The sequence below is a fragment of the Rousettus aegyptiacus genome, unplaced genomic scaffold (genome assembly GCF_014176215.1).
Source record: "Rousettus aegyptiacus isolate mRouAeg1 unplaced genomic scaffold, mRouAeg1.p scaffold_m13_p_10, whole genome shotgun sequence".
NCBI classification, from domain to species: domain Eukaryota; kingdom Metazoa; phylum Chordata; class Mammalia; order Chiroptera; family Pteropodidae; genus Rousettus; species Rousettus aegyptiacus.
The window spans coordinates 1,041,096-1,057,078 of record NW_023416285.1 but is presented as its reverse complement, the minus strand read 5'-3'; the positions used below and the strand labels follow the sequence as shown (position 1 = coordinate 1,057,078).

General features: G+C 61.1%; 1 protein-coding gene across 1 annotated transcript in view; it reads left to right on the top strand.

The window, feature by feature from the left end:
* The window catches only part of ZFYVE28 (zinc finger FYVE-type containing 28), a 53,050-nt gene that overhangs the window by 14,058 nt on the left and 23,009 nt on the right, over nt 1-15,983 (top strand). Inside the window, exons 2-5 of the mRNA XM_016159192.2 lie at nt 8,142-8,282; nt 12,767-12,904; nt 13,522-13,724; nt 15,199-15,288. Coding sequence (XP_016014678.2) covers nt 8,142-8,282; nt 12,767-12,904; nt 13,522-13,724; nt 15,199-15,288 — 572 coding nt within the window. The remainder of the gene's footprint in view (nt 1-8,141; nt 8,283-12,766; nt 12,905-13,521; nt 13,725-15,198; nt 15,289-15,983) is intronic.

Below are 15,983 nucleotides of genomic sequence, written 5' to 3'. Positions count from 1 at the left end.
GGGGGTGGGAGTGGGGGGCTTGTCCCTGGCCTGCTCCACGCCAAGGGGACCACTTTTTTTTACTTTAAATTAAGGTGGAATTTAGGTAATACAAGGTTAACCACTCTAAAGTGAATAGTTCGGGGCGTTTAGTGCATTCACAGAGTTGTGCAGCTGCCACCGCTGTCCTGAAGCATGTCATCACCCCAACGCAGACCTGCACCCCCAGCCCCCACACCCCCAGGCCCCACACCCCACCCCGTCTGCCGAGGGGCTGCTTAATGATGACGACTTGACACCGTCAGCACGTCTGAGCAGGACGAGGGTCGGAAGCCGCAGGGTGCCACGGGGGGCCACACAGGGCCATGTGGCGCCACGCAGTGGCTCTGCACCCTCGGCCGCCGGGGCCTCTCGTGCCTGTTCCCTGCCTCCCGCTGAGGCTGGCCATCGCGTCGCACGCAGGACTCGGGGAGGGAGGCGAGGTGGGGCTCACGGAGCAGGGTGGAGCCCAACCCACCGCGGCCCGCAGGGCTCCGCACCCACAGGTACACTTTGCGGGCTCCACGTCCCCAGCCCCAGGCGAGTGGTCTGAAGAGAGGGGCCAGCAGGCACTGCGCACCCAATGCCCGCCGGGCCTGTGCGGGGGCTCTGTGCACGGGCCGCCAGGCGCTGTCGGGCTTGCGGAGGTTTCACTAAGGACAGGGGGGTCCCCCAAGCCTCTCGGAGGCCGCAGCCTCTCCCGCTCCTCTTGAAGAAGCCTCAGCTTGGCTGTGAAGCATCACAGCTGAAGACCATGTGTTCTTGACCCTGTCTGGGCCCAGGTGGTGATCGGGGCCCCAGCCCTGCCCCACGCTGCCCGCCAGCGAAGGGCCTTGTTTTTGTGCAAGAAGTAAAACAAACGAAACAAAACAAAAATCTTCACTTTTTTTCTGATTATCATAGTAAGGTCACGCTCGTTGTAAAACAGACTCGAAACTCCGACAGCTGGGGAGGCGAGAGGGAGGCGGCCGGGGGAGCAGGCGTCCGCGTGCGTGACCGTGGTCCATGTGCATGTCGTGCTCCATGTGTGTCATGCTCCGTGCGTGTCGTGCTCCACGTGCGTGTCGTGCTCCGTGTGCGTGTCCGTGCTCCGCGTGCGTGTCCGTGCTCCGTGTGTGTGTCCGTGGTCCACGTGTGTGTTGTGCTCCATGTGCGTGTCCGTGCTCCATGTGTGTCGTGCTCCATGTGCGTGTCCGTGCTCCGTGTGTGTCATGCTCCGTGCGTGTTGTGCTCCACGTGCGTGTCGTGCTCCGCGTGCGTGTCGTGCTCCGCGTGCGTGTCGTGCTCCGTGTGTGTCATGCTCCGTGCGTGTCGTGCTCCATGTGTGTCGTGCTCCGTGCGTGTCGTGCTCCACGTGCGTGTCGTGCTCCGTGTGCGTGTCCGTGCTCCGCGTGCGTGTCCGTGCTCCGTGTGTGTGTCCGTGGTCCACGTGTGTGTTGTGCTCCATGTGCGTGTCCGTGCTCCATGTGCATGTTCACGCTCCGCGTGCGTGTCGTGCTCCGTGTGCGTGTCGTGCTCCGCGTGTGTGCCCAGGCTCGCGTGTGACTTGCAGCAGGGCGTCACCATGGGTGTTCCGGGGAGCAGGTATGGCCTTGGTGGCCTCTGCTTGGTGGCTCCCCTACTTCTGTCAGTTTCGGGGCCGCCTCATTCCTGAGCTCCACGCACCTCCATCCCGCCTCCGCCCTCCCCTCTGTTCTGGCTCGAACCCTCCCCTGACCTCACACTGCACCTGACATGGTCGTGGGGACCCTGCCGGTGCTCAGCCTTCATCCCCTGGAGACCAGGGCATTGGCCCCGTTCGCACCTGCTGGAACGGTCACTCATTCCTGTCCCCGCTCAGCAACTCCATCTGTAGGGTCCAGAGGCTCTCAAATGCGCCTCTCCAGAAGCAGCTTCTCCTGGGGCAGGGGCTTCTTCCAGAACGTTCCTCCATCAGAGCTTGGGCTCCGAGCATCTCTGAGGACTTGTGGGGAGGGGTCCTGGTCTCCACCGCTGCTCGTCTGCCCTGCGGGCCCCTCGGGGACCTGTGCAGCCTAAGGGGGGCACACGGGCCGAGCCCCTGTCCCCGCCTCAGTCTGGACTCGGAAGGTCCGAGTGCCACTCTGCGTCCCACTGCTGCCGGCCTTTGATCTTGGAGGCCGAGCCTGCCCTGGAAGAGTCTGCCCCACATGGCCTTAGGTCCTGCAGCAAGACTCTGTGTCTTGGGGCCTCAGCCACCCCAACGCGCTGACTGTCCACCCGCCCAGCCCTCACCCAGCTCCTGCTCTGCGGGACGGCCCAGCAGCCTCCCCACACCTGGTGGCCAGGCCCGTGAGTTCCAGGGTGACCACCTGGCTCCGTGGCCACCAGGACGCCCCAGAGCCCACAGAAAACCAGGTGTACGACTGCCCCTTGGTGTGAGGGAGGAGCCCTCTGGGACTCCATCCCTGGGCCCCAAGGGCGGGGAGGGACAGGTGAACCCCGCCGTCTGCCCCTTGTCTTTGGAACGAAGGAAGCGTGAGTGCAGCCCGAGTGACGTCCCGGCGCCCGAGGGTGCGCTTCGTGCTCGGAGTTCCAGGTCTGTGTTACAGGCCCATCCAGCCCCTTTCCTGGGAACTGCCGGAGGCCCGTCCCGCCTTCCCAGCACCCAGCTTCTCCCAGGTCAGGGGACGGTGCCCTTCTTCCTGAGGGACGTCTGCGTCGGTTCCGGTTCTTTCTGTGGCACTGCACTCCGGTCGTCCCTGGGGCTTTTTCCAGATCGGGGGTGTTGCGCTCATGAACGAGGCAGGCCCTGCGTGACCCTGCAGATCCAGTCATTTGGGGGCAGAAACGTTGTGAGGTGCTCTCGGAGACCGGTGGGCAGGAGGGAACTGTCGCCGTGTCGTTAGGGTCGTCCCAGCTTTTAGGATGAACCGAGCACAGCGCTGCTTCTGAGGGCTTCTGCGAGGAACCCAGGAGCGTTTCCTGCCCGGAGGGTGTGTCACCTCTGCTGGGGGGCCTGGGGCGAGTAAGAATTGTCCCCAGATTCTCCTGGGCGGAAGTCTGAGAGGTTAACAGTGTTCCAGCTCTTGGGGATGTTGACCTTCCTCTTTATACTGTTCGAACTCTGTACTTTTTATAATAATAAAAAAAAAATTTGAAAACGATCATCTGTTTAGTGCACTCTGTCAAGGCATGGCCCTCTCTCAGAAGTCGTCCCCAAACTGTAGCTCACCCTCAAGGCCCCTGTGCTGGACATGGACAGAGAGGACAGTTCTGGCCAGGCCCCCGGCCGCAGGCGATGCTGCCCTGCTCTGGGGTCAGGCGCATGTGTGTCCCCAGAACGGTCTATGAGGGGTCTCGCACACAGTGGGTCCCCAGAACGGTCTCTGAGGGGTCTTGCACACAGTGGGTCGTCATTTTTGGCCCGGCCTCTGACTCAGCCTGAACATTTTGAGGTTCATCCATTTGCGCGGTTGGGAGCCCGTGGCCTGGTGGTGAGCTTGAACTTGTCGTGAGGAAACCGAGGAAACGATCCTTTGCCGCTGGCTCGGTGCCCTCCAGGCAGACTTCCGCCGGGGTCCGGTGCAGACCCCATGGGGTGTTCAGCTCTCGCGCTGCGGGGACGCGTGTGAGGTTTAATTATTTGCCTGCTGCCGTCCGAGGGAGTCGCGTGCGTGTGCGTGTGCGTGTGCGCGCGTGTTCTTTCTCACCCCCACGCGAGAATCTGCGTTCGAGTTCCTTTCCTTTCCTCGTTTTTCTGAGCACACGCCCGTTGGGTTCTCTCCTGCCATCTGCCGAGCCTCCAGAACGTCCGTCTATATTTTTTCCTCTAAAAATACATAAAAACCAAATATGGGCTCCTGCTGGACTGTTCTGCGGATCATTTTCACCCTCCGATCCGATGACGGCACAGGGGCGGGAGCAGGCGCGCTCTGGGGACGTCTCTCTGACCGGTGCCTTCAGTGATGGGCGACGCGCAAGTCGAGGGCCTCTGAGTGTTGTGTGAGTTATTGGTAAACGGAACGACAACCACGACACCGAGGCTGAGCAGGCGGAGGCGCCCACTCCTGGGCTTCGGCTTCGGTCTGCGAGGCCCCGCCCACGGCAGCGGGAGGCCCCGCCCACGCCCTGGAGTCGGTCCTCGAGGCCCCGCCCACGGCAGCTGGAGGCTGGACCTGGCCTGCAGGCGGCGGGGTGTGTCCCTGGGCCTCACCCCATTTTCCATCCTCTTTCTTCCCCTCTCTATGCCTGGACCAAATCCCCCTCCCCCTGTCTCTCTGGCTCCAAGTCCCCCGCACCCTGCTTCTCCTGTGAGGAGCGGGACTCGGAACCGAATGGGTTTGAGCGACAAGAAGCAGATGCAGACTCTGGGACGCGAGCACCTTTGTCGGCGTTCCACACAGGCCCGGCGGTGCTTCCTGTGGGCACCCTGGCGGGTAGTGGGCACCGTGTCCTCTGGGCAGAACGGTCTGGACTCGCATCACACAGAAAGAGGGGCCTGGGCCGGGAAGCCCCGGGGTACCGATGCAGTTAGGCCAGCTTTGGGGACACAGGTCATGGCTGCCCCGGGCGCCAAGCCTTGGCGGGGCTGGATGGCTCAGGAAGACATGCAGGAGGGCATTGGGAGGCGGTGTGGGGCTCTGGCCCTGGTGGCCAGTGGCCAGTGGGTTTCCCACACAGCCCAGTGTGGCCAGGTAGCGTCTGTGTGGCCAGGGCCCAAGCATCAGCTGGCTGCAGGGCTCAGCTGGAGGGAGCAGCCGAACCCGAGTGCCGAGACCAGGGCCCTTCCTGCAGGTCTGCACGGCCCTCGCTCCTGACCTGGCAGCTGGCGCCCGAGCTCACTGCACAGCTGGCCCAGGAGGCCCGGGGCCCCCAGCCCTCACCCCGAGCTCTCCAGCCTCGGTCCAGCGGCTCTGGGCGGCGAGGGCTCATGGGGGGTTCTGTGCGGGAACCAGCCTGTGTCCTGGGACAGCGCTGGGGGAGGGCGGCCCGACCCCCACAGCCCCCGAGCAGCACCCGCCCCACTGCCGGTCACCCCCTCGTCTGGCCACTCCTGCGGCGTGGGGGCACTGTGCTGCGGCCCTGCAGAGACGGGACCAGGAGGCGCCCTCGTCAGGTCCTCCCCCTGCAGTGTCCCCATCCTGCTGGGGAAGCAGGAGGCACGAGGGGGCCTGCCGGTCACTCTCACCCCTGCGGACGCCGGGGGTCCTCAGAGGGTGACAGCTGGCTTCTGGCCCCATTGTGACCAGCACTGGGACTCTGGCCGTGAAAGTTCTTCCTGAGCTTCAGTGCCTTCAGCTGGGTCGGAGGTGTCGTGCGGGGTCACCTCACCGAGGGCTCCGGGTGGTCCCCAGGGAGGCACAGGGCTGGGGACGCCGGCCCCCTGGGGGCGGCTCGTGGTCCATGCCACGTTCCTCCCCAGCCTGGCCGACCAGCCTCAGCGCTCTGGGGACACTCCAGCATCGGGTCAGATGGGCTCCCGAGGGCAGGGCTGACCTCGCTCCCGCCCCTGCACCCCGAATCCGTGTCCAGGTCCTCGTCCCACGTCACAGGATGGGCGTTGGGATGAAGGACTTAAACGGCTTTGCGGTGAGCTCCGGGTGCTCGGCCCTCCACCCCCGACCCCAGCATGGCTTGCTGTCTCCGCTCTTCTCCGCGGCCTCTCGTTCACATGGGTCACCTGACCTCCTAAGCCACGCGCTTTCTTCACGAGTTTTATTTGTCTTCTCGTGTCAGCAAACACCTCCGCTGCAGCAAATTTGTCTTTGAGGAGAAATTGACGATGCGATTTTGAGAGCCATCCTGACTGGGTTCTAATTTATCCCTTTACAATTTTTATTTCAAATGGGGCGGGTCCTGCCTGTTTATAGCAAGTGATTCTCTTTGTTGAGGGCATTTTACTCCGGACAGTAAAGAGTTCAATTTAAAAGTTAATTTAAAAACGTTGAACCATGCTGGCTCATTCGAATCAGAGAAAGACAGTTTGTCACGTTCCTGAAATGCCTCCTCCCATTGTCCCGCCTGTGAGCTGGCTGGGGTGACTGGCTGCGCCATCCCTGGGACCTGAGTGATGAGCAGGTGAGTCAGCCTGGTCCCCTCCCCCTCTGCACACTTAGCCCTGTTGCCAGAGCCGCCCTGTGCTTCCTCTGGGTTCATTTAATCAGTACAAACGGGTTTGTGAGTTGTGTAAATTCACTTCCGGGCGGGTGCCATGGGCACGATTATGTCACCAACGTGACTGTGTGGCTGACACAACCCTTCAAGATTCCCCTCGCCCTGTCCTGTGGCACCGCCGGGGGCCTCAAGGGAACTTTTCATTCTTCCCTTTTCAGTCCTGAGGGGGCTGAAAAGCTATCTCGGGGATAACTCAAGTTTTTAAATAGCGTAAGCCTTTCGTGCTTTTGTGAAACAAAGATAACCACTAGTTTGTTTTTAAATTTTCTGAATTCTCTAATTCCTTCTGCTGCGTGTGTACTTACGGCTCTCCTGCTCTCGGTTGGCACATTTGTGGCCTGGTTTTAAGGTCTTTACTGAAACCCACGCCAGGTAGGACCACAGGCTTTGTCCCCGGCCTTGACTTCGAGGTGGCAGGTGCTGGTGCGCCGGCCACGGGCCCTGCTCCAGGGAACCTCGAGGCAGTGAGAGAGTCTGTTACTCGTGGTCGTGGAGATTTTTAGCGGCCACGCGAGTCTTGGGGGCTGGTTTGGGGCAACCTCGGTACTGCGTGCTGAGGTTCCCTTGCCATGCCTCTCCACGTGGGCAGGTGGACGTGCTCCCATCCTCCATGGGCCCACTGTCCCCCTGGTTCTCTCCCCAGGTCGGCGCCTGCTGGCCCGAGGCCGAGTGAGCCCTGGGCGGGGGTCGGAGGGCAAGGGTCTCCGGCCATCTGTCCAGGCCGATCCCCCCCTGTCCCCCAGAGCAGGCTCCAGCATGGGAAGTGGCCCAAACGGGCCGTAGCGGAGGTGTGTGGGTGAAGGGCTCGACCCCGAGGCTGGTGGGGACGCCGGGTGAGGGCCCCATTTCGAGCATCGGCCAGCGCCCCACCTCTCAGGGCCTCTCCCCACTCACACACGCACACATTCAGATGCACACACATACACGCGTATGCTCGTAAGCACGCACGCCTATGCACGCATGCATGCTCACAAATGCAGACGTGCAACACAACATGCACGCATGTGTGCAGCTCACACGTGTGTACTCACATACCCAAAGCATTCACATGCGCGCACACGGGCACACATACACCCACAGCCACACGCGCACACGCGTGCATGACGTGTGACAACCCCTGCAGCCCCGCATGTACGCACGCGGTCGAGTCGCCCCCTGCAGAACACAGAGGGACGCGCGTGTGTGAGCCGAGGGGCTGAGCAGGAGCAGCAGGCTCCCGAGCCTCGGGCCCCTCCCAGTGTGACGGGGACAAGCGACAGGCAGTGTCCCTGGCACCACAGCCACCTTCAGCCTTTCCGAGCCTGAATCATCACTGCCTCCGCGGGCGCGGTTCACACCGCCGGGGCCGAGCCCACCTGGGCAGCAGGTGTGCGTGGACTCGAGGTCGGTCGGCGTGGCGAGGCCTAGCGCCCGGGCCAAGGCCGACCCGGGCCCTTCCCAGAGGCGCGGGTGGTCCAGCCCTGCATTGTGCCCTCTCAGAGCAGACAACCCCCGGAGGCGTCGCTACCCGGCGCCCTGCGGGGCCCGGTGGCAGCTGCCGGCCAGACAGGCTGCGGGCGCAGGGAGGGCTCGGCTTCGCACACCTGGTTTGTGCCGGGAGACGCTGTCACAGCTCGGCGTCTGGGTGGGACCGTCCTCCCCTGCTGGGAGGGGAGCTGCGGGGTTTGGGGCCGGGAGGACCCCGTGGGCAGCGGTGACTGGGGTCAGCTCCTGAGCCGCTGTCAGGACGCCTTGGTCAGGCGGCCGGGGACTGCACTGTCCCTGCTCCCTGTGCCCCTGGGTCGTCCCATCAGGCTGCGGCCCTGCCGTGTGGCTTCTCCACAGAGACACCGTCCTCGGGCAGCCTCTGGGAGGCAGGCACCGCCCTGGGGGCCTGACATGCAGAGGGACCAGGATGGGCGGCTGGGGAGCCCGCCCTGCCCCGTGCCGCTGGGGCGCCGCGCGGGAACGGCGGCCTCCCCCGCTCACGTGCGCGCCTCCGCCCGCAGAGGTCCGACCCGCAGCTGCTGGCCCAGTTCTACTACGCCGACGAGGAGCTGAACCAGGTGGCCGCCGAGCTGGACAGCCTGGACGGGCGGAAGGACCCGCAGCGCTGCACGCTGCTCGTCAGCCAGTTCCGCTCCTGCCAGGTGAGCCGGGGCCGGGAGGGCGCGGGGGCGGCGCCGGCGCCCCTCCCTCGCGGAGACCCCGTCTCCAGGTCTCCAGCGGGGGTCGCGGCGCCGCCCGTGGGGCAGGTCTGCTGGCCACGCGCTCTTTCGGCCTTTGCCTGGATGAAGAGCTGTTCCGCTGCCAGTTTTTTTCTTCGTAGGTTTTCATTCTCTTTATTTTTACTGTGGTGACATCGGTTGATTAAATCCAGTAAGTTTCAGGCGCACGGTGCAGCGATAAGGCACGTACTCATTGCATCGCGTGTTCACCACCCACAGTTGGATTTCTTTCTGTCGCCACCTATGCGACCCTCTTTGCCCGCCCACCTCCTTCCTGCCCCTCCCCCGCACTCCGGCGACCGGAAGTCCACTGTCCCCGCTGTGGGCTGTGGGTCTCCGCGCGTTCGTCCTGTTCGTGGTTGCCTTCAGGTTTACATCCCACATGTGAGTGATGTCATGTGGTTTTCGACTTTTTCTGTCCGGCTTATTTCGCTCAGCGTGATTATCTCGAGGTCCTGCCACGTTGTCACGCGTTTCGAAAGATGTGTTTGCCGGGTTCAGAATTACAAGCTGCCGACCGGTTTCCCTCAGCAGGTGTCATTCCGGTGGCTTCGTTTCCAAGGAGAGGCGCGACTCCCCGTCTCCGTTCCTTGGGCGGAGTGTGTCTTTCTCTCTCTTGCTACTCGTGAGGTTTTTTATTAGTGTTGGTCGGTTCGAGCATGCTATAACCTGGGGCAGTTTCCGCCATGTGTTTTTGTGTTTAGGATTCACTGAACTTTGTGCATCTGTGTTTATAGTCGTTAAATTTAGAAAAATATCGGCAATTATTTCTTCAAATATTTTTTTCCGTCCCATTCCTCCTCTTTTTGGGTCTTGAATTATATGTATATTTGCCATCTTGAAGTTGTCCTCCAGCTCACCGGTGCTATGATATAGTGTCATGATGATGATGATGATGATGATGATGTTTTGTGATTCATCTGGAGAGTTTCAGTTGCTCTGTCTTCAAGTTCATTGTTCTTTTCTTCTAAAATGTCTAACCTGAGGTAAATCCCATCCGGTGTGAATTTTCCATCGCAGACCTTGTAATTTTCATCTCTGGATCAGCCCGGGTCCTTCTCCTTCTGCGTTGCCGCCACGTAAGTTTATGACCACGCGGACGCCGGATGTCACGGTGGTCTCAGTGACCCGGCTGCTCCTCCCATCATCGCCTGCGCCGGGTCTCGCTTGGTTCTGGTCGGTTGCTCCCCTTGTGATCCTGGTCCTTGGCAGGCCCGGTGGGTTTTCTCTGGGCCCTAACGTTGTGAGTTTTACCTTGCTGGGCGCTGGATATTTTTGTGTTCCCATGACTGTTTTTGAGCTTCGTTTTTGGGCTGTAGCTGGTTATTTAGGAAGAGTTTGATCCTTTGGGGTCCTGTTTTCTAGGTGGGATCCAAGCTGTGTTTTTCTGAGGCTAAGGCCCCTCCACCACTCAGGCAAGATACTGGGTCCTCTCCCAACACCTGGGAACTGTGAGCCTTTCTACTGCCCGGCCCTGGGAAGGCTCTGGCCGCTGGTCCCTCTAGTCCTGTAGGTCCGTCTTGCCCAATCCTTGCAGACATGTGGTGGTCGGTTTCCTGCTGAATACTTAGGGTCCCCAGACCTCTAGGTTCTGGGCAGCGCTCTCTTCTCTGGTCCTCTGTCCTTGGGATGCCAGCTGCCTCAGTTTCCCTGGGCTCTCAGCACTGTCTTTTCAACCAGGGAGTTCACTGGTTTCTCCTGGGCACCCCTGTCTGTGCCGTCACCGGAAAAAACCCTCAAGACAGCAACCGGGATGGTTGTGGTTGTCACCCTGTTCGTTTCTCTCCTCTTGGGGATTACTTGTTGCCTGATGTCGAGTGTCTTGAGGACCAGAGTGTTGTTTTCTTCTGTTGTTGTTTGAAGGAGTAAATTTTGTTTCTGTTATTCCATCTTGGCTGGAACCAGAAGTCGCAGGGAATGTTTCTCAGGCAGACGTTGTGCTGGGCACAGTTCTATGTACTGGGGACCCGTCAGTGAATCCAAAAGACCCTGGTCTCACCCTGGTTGACATCCCAGTGGGCCAGGCCAGGCAGGAGTGAGTCCGAGCACTGCCACCCAAAGGCCACACAACTCTGGGCAAGTCATGCTGCCTTGCTGAGCTCGGAACTCTGGATCTTTTTTTTTTTTTTTAAATTTCACCCCCCATACACACACACACTCCCTTTTGGTAGCCATCAGTTTATTCTCTGTATCTAGGGATCTGTTTCAGTATTGTTTATTCATTGTGTTTTTTTGGATTCCACACATTAAATGAGATCATATGGCATTTGTTTTTCTCTGTCTGACTTATTTCACTCAGCATAACACCCTCAAGGTCCAGCTGTGGTGTCGCAAATGCCAAGGGCTCATTCTTTTTCATGGCTGAGTAATATTCCACTGCATGTATGTACCTCATCTCTTTATCCGGTCATCTATTGATGGACACCTAATTGCTTCTGTATCCTGGCTATTGTAAGTAATGCTACAGTGAACATGGGGTGCATGTATCTTTTTGAATCAGTATTTTGCATTTCTAGACCCTTGGCTCTTACTAAAACCTGACATTTACCAAGCACTAACTGTTGTTATTGCCATTATTTATTCATCACTTCATTGAATCATGAGATAGGGACCTTCCCACCCAGAAAACCTTTTTAAAAGAACTCATGATAGAGCCACTGGGTGTTGGCTGAATTTTATTTTTGTATTGTGGAGGTTTAATGTGTCCCACGTGGTGCAGAAGTTCCTTCGGAATTTAGAGCATTGATTTTTGCATCAGAAGGTCCTGTTTCCCGCTCACGGTGATTTTTCACATCTGCTTCCTAAGGAAAATGAAACTTAAGCCTCAGAGGCAGAAGTGGGGCGGGGGACGCTGAGATTTAATGCTGCCGAGGGTGAGAATCAGTCAGTGCAATCCTTCTGGAAAGCAATCTGGCAGATTGTAATCAGAGCCAGCAAATGGCGTTTAAACCCTTGACCTTGTCATGCCACCAGCACTGAGGGGGTGCCGTGCGCCCCGGCGGTGACCGCAGCGCGAGCTGCGGTGGCGAAGTCGGCAACATCGTCGAACGTCCCGGGGAAGAGGACGGCTTGGCTGCCGGCCCGCCAGGTGGCTGTCCGTCACGAGCTGGGGTCGTGACGCTGCCGCGTGTCCCCACAGCGGGTGGCAGCGGGAGAACACAGAGTCGCGTGACTGTGCACAGGGCACATCGGCTCCGAAGGCGGGAGGACAAGGGCCAGGAGGAAATAGGCCCAACCTGCAGCCGCCCCCCGGGACGTCCTCTCCGCTCTTGTGCCCCCCGCCCCTCCCACCCCCCCCCCCGTTCCCAGTTTCCCCGCCGTGAAATGTGCATCAATTTTATCTCTAACAAATTAAAGGGAAAAACCTAAACTTTCAACGCGCCTGTAACTCTACAGAGCGAATGGTAGATGTGTGGAGAACAGGACCCTTTCGAAGGAGAGAATGGAACGTGATTTAAGATGCAATAAAAATGAGCTTGTTACCCCCGTTCGAAACGGTTTGTTATCCTTTGTGTTTTGACCGTGAGGAAAGAAGTAAAACAATTTTTAAGAGCCTTTAAAACAACAGCTACCATTATCGAGGCTTGCCGTGAGCCAGGGCGGAGCCAAGGGTCTTCACGCTCACGCGGTTCTCCTGACCGCCGAGAATCATGGTCCCTTTTATAGCCACCCAGGATCAGAGAAAGTAAGTGGCCTGCCCCGGGCTGCACAGCGTGAGGGGCGGGGTCGGCGTCTCCACCTGGGAAGGAACCAGCACCTCTGTGCGGCTCTGGCTGATTTACAGGTTGCTGTGGTTCATCTGCTGGTGCCAGAGGGGTTGGGAGGGGAGGGGCGGGGACACGCCTGGATGAAGGGTCCCTCCGGGAGGCTGGTTTTATGTCCTGTCCTTTACTGCTGTCACCCCAGCAGCAGACCTTGTCTGCCTGTGCTGTCAATGCACTCAGGACGGCACCGGCTGGTAAGGCCATAAAAGCGGCCCAGTGAGTGGCGGTGGGAATCGGCTCGCTATGCATCCGTCCGTCGGCCTGGGGCCTGGCCGTTCCATTTCTCCAGCTCCGCCCTTAGAAAGCCGAGCACAGGTGTTGCAAGAGGGGGCCGGGCCATGGCAGCCGAGGCTCCGAGGCCGCGGGCAGCGTGGCGCAGGTCGGCAGGGAGGCTCAGGCGCAGCTTCGTGCAACAAGCTCCCTGTGTGGCCCAGGGAGCAGGGAGGTGCAGGGCTATGCGCTCCAGGTGGATGTGGGGAGCCTAGCGAGCGTGGGGAGCAGGGCGCGGGGAAGGAGGCGGCGGGAGTTTCGCGCCCTGCTAGGTCTGTCTGGGTCGTCTGGACTCGGGCCGCGGTCTGGCGGGCACAGCCGCGTCACTACCGTGACCAGCGTTGCCACAGCACGTGCCCCGTTCTGTTCCAGGACACCGTGTTGAACATCATTAACCAGATCATGGACGTGTGCATCCCTCAGGACCGCGCCCCGAGGGACTTCTGCGTCAAGTTCCCCGAGGAGATCCGGCACGACAACCTGGCCGGCCAGCTGTGGTTTGGTGCCGAGGTAGCAGCCGCCGCCTGGCTCCAGGGTCACGGCGTTGGCATTGTCCAGCCATTTCTCTGCGGGCCGTGGTCCGCCCCGGAGCATGGCCCCGATCGGGAGCTCCTGTGGGGCAGGGAGGGGACAGGAGGCGCATGACCCGGGGCTGTCAGCCCTCCCCTCCTGCCTGCCCCCGGGGCCCAAGCCAGTGAGAGCTCCCGTCATCTCTGCCACGGCTGCTCCGGATTTAAGAGAAACTCAGGGGAGCAGGTGCCCGTGTCCTGGAGCGAGCAGAGTAGACTTTGAGGGGAGGGGTTCCCAGGAGAGAGGTCTTGGGGGGTGGGTCTTAGGGATGACGGCCACACCCCAGCCTGGCCGCAGCCCTTCAGCCCTCCTGTCCCTTGCCCACTTGGCTTTGGGGACCACGGTCCCATCGTGAGGACCGAGCCATGCTAGGTGTGGGCTGACTGCCGGGGGCCGTGCACCCACGGGAAGGAGTCGGGGGAGGCGGGGTGGGGGTGGGGAACACTGACCTGGACCGCCGGAGACAGCCAGGCCTGTCTGTTGGGCTCCTCGGGCCTGGGCGTGGCGCGGTGACTCCGGAGAGCTGGCCGCCGCTGAGCCGCGCCCTCTGCCCGCAGTGCCTGGCCGCCGGCTCCACCATCATGAACCGGGAGCTGGAGAGCATGGCCATGCGCCCGCTGGCCAAGGAGCTGACCCGCAGCCTGGAGGACGTGCGGGGCGCCCTCCGCGACCAGGCGCTGCGGGACCTCAACAGCTACACGGAGAAGATGAGGGAGGCGCTGAGGCACTTCGACGTCCTGTTCGCAGAGTTCGAGCTGAGGTGACCCGAGGGCCCCGCGCAGTGCGGCGGGTGTGGGCGGCGGCCGCCTCGGCGTCGCGGGGGGGGGGCGCGTGCCAGCTCTGGGGGGCCCGCCTCACAATTCCAGCCAGAAAATCCTGCAGAGGGAGGGGCTGAGCCGCTTCCAACCTGCATGTAGGTGTTGGTAACCCCTGGAGACAGGCAGAGGTGACCCAGGGATAAAGGAGAGCCCAGGTGTCCACCCTGCCCACCGCCGCCCCTCACACAGCCCAGGGCTGAAGCCCCCGGGGGTCCTGCAGTGAGGGTCATCGCGGTGCCGACTCGGGCCCCCGTCCGCTGCTGCCCCCCACCCGTCTGACCTCCCATCTCCACTTCTGAGCCCAAGCCCGCCTCCGCCCTATTGCTGATCCCCAGCTGCCCTCTCCCCCCACCTGATCACTCATTCACCCCATAAACACGGCACTGGCCCCGTGTGCTCAGATCTGGGAAGCAGCATGAGCAAGGGCGGAGTGGCCGCTGCGCTTGGGGCCGCCGGTACGCCCCGCTCCCCTGCATGAGGGCAGGGCCCGCCCAGCTCCCCTGCATGAGGGCAGGGCCCCCCCAGGCCGGGGGCGAGTGTGCGGACGGCTCGGCGGCCCTGCCGCCACTGGGCTCGGGGCGTGCATCCTCCCTGTGCTCGTCCACCCCTTCGCCATGCGGCCCAGGGAGCCGCTGCTGCTCCTTCAGAGGGCAGGGCCTGCCCCTCTGCTCAGTCACTGTCCAACCCGGGGGCCGTCCCCAGAAAGGGGTTTGGGAGGCCCGGACTGGGGGCCAGGCCCGCTGCAGGCGACCACGGACATGGGTGAGAAAGAGCAGGGTCAGTCCACGTCCACGGGGGTCCCGGCTGATGAAAGTTGTCCACCTCATAACCTGTCGACCCCCAGGAGGAGACGGAGTGGACGGTAAAGGCAGCGGTCCTCTCTGGGATGAGGGAAGCTCGAGCTTCGTCTTCCACCTTCCCCAGATCTCCCAAACAAGCTTTCGTAACAAGAAAAAGCTCGTTAGTGATTTAGAAGGAAAGAAAAAAGTGCCCTCTGGGGAGTGGTCGGACAGACTGCCGCTCATTTACGTCCACTCAGCAAATGTCCTGTGAGCCCCGAGTCCCACCTGGTGCAGCTCCCCCAGCCACTGATACACCCGGCCAGCCCCGGGGGTATGTTCACCGCCTGTGTGTGCATTCATTCACTCATTCATTCATTCATTTGTTCGCTTGCTCACTGGTTAGGGCTGGCACCCAGGCAGGGGACAGTCAGGGCTGAGGGGGGCAGGGCCGGGGGGCCGAGGGGGCACTGTGAGGAGTGCCGAGCGCCTGGGTGGTTGTCCGGGCAGCCGTGGGCGGGCGAGGCTGCTGATGCCACACCGTGGCGGGGGACCTCGCCGGGTCCCACCTGAGAGCCCCCCATCCAGGGGGTGCTTGGGACCCTAAGGCGGCCCTGACTTCCCGACGTCTTCACAGCTATGTTTCTGCCATGGTGCCTGTGAAGTCCCCCAGGGAGTACTACGTGCAGCAGGAGGTCATTGTGCTGTTCTGCGAGACCGTGGAGAGGTGAGGGGCCGCTGCCCACAGGGCCCCAGGCAGGGAGGCGGAGCCTCCTTCCCCACCCTGTCCTTCTTCCCCTGGGGCGGGGCCTGACTCAGCCCCACACCCTTCACTCTGGTTCCAGAGGGCACGTCCTGCAGGAGAAATGCACAGTTCTGTGGTAGAGGAGAGGGCCCTGGAGGAGCTGGACCTGCCCACTCCCTGCTCCCCACCTCCACAGGCCAGGGGGGGCCCTCGCTGGGCTGCCAGTCTGCTGAGCAAGGCCTGGGGCGGGCAAAATTTGAAGTCAGAGTTTCTGAATGGACTTCAGGACTAAGATTTAACCTGGAATGTCCCTGGTATTTGACCCGTGCTCTGGTATTAGGTACGCTTCTACATTGCCTAATATCACATCATAAGCCTGTTGCTTTTTAAAGACAGATTATTCACTGTTTATATACTGAGAGATATTTTAAATCACACAAAAAAATGAGAAGACTGAAAATAATTTCTACTTGGAACCGTCCTGCCAGCAGCGCCTACTCTTGGGGTGCAGAGAAAGCCCCTTTCCATGGCCTGAGGGGCACCCGGGAGGGCAGTCCCAGCTCCCAGGGGCACCCAGCCATTTTGGAGGGGTGCCTGTTCCCCGTTTACTCCCGCCACTTGCAGAGTGTCGGTTTCCTGGGTACGCAGGCCCACGCCTGGATCAGCCTCTTATTTTG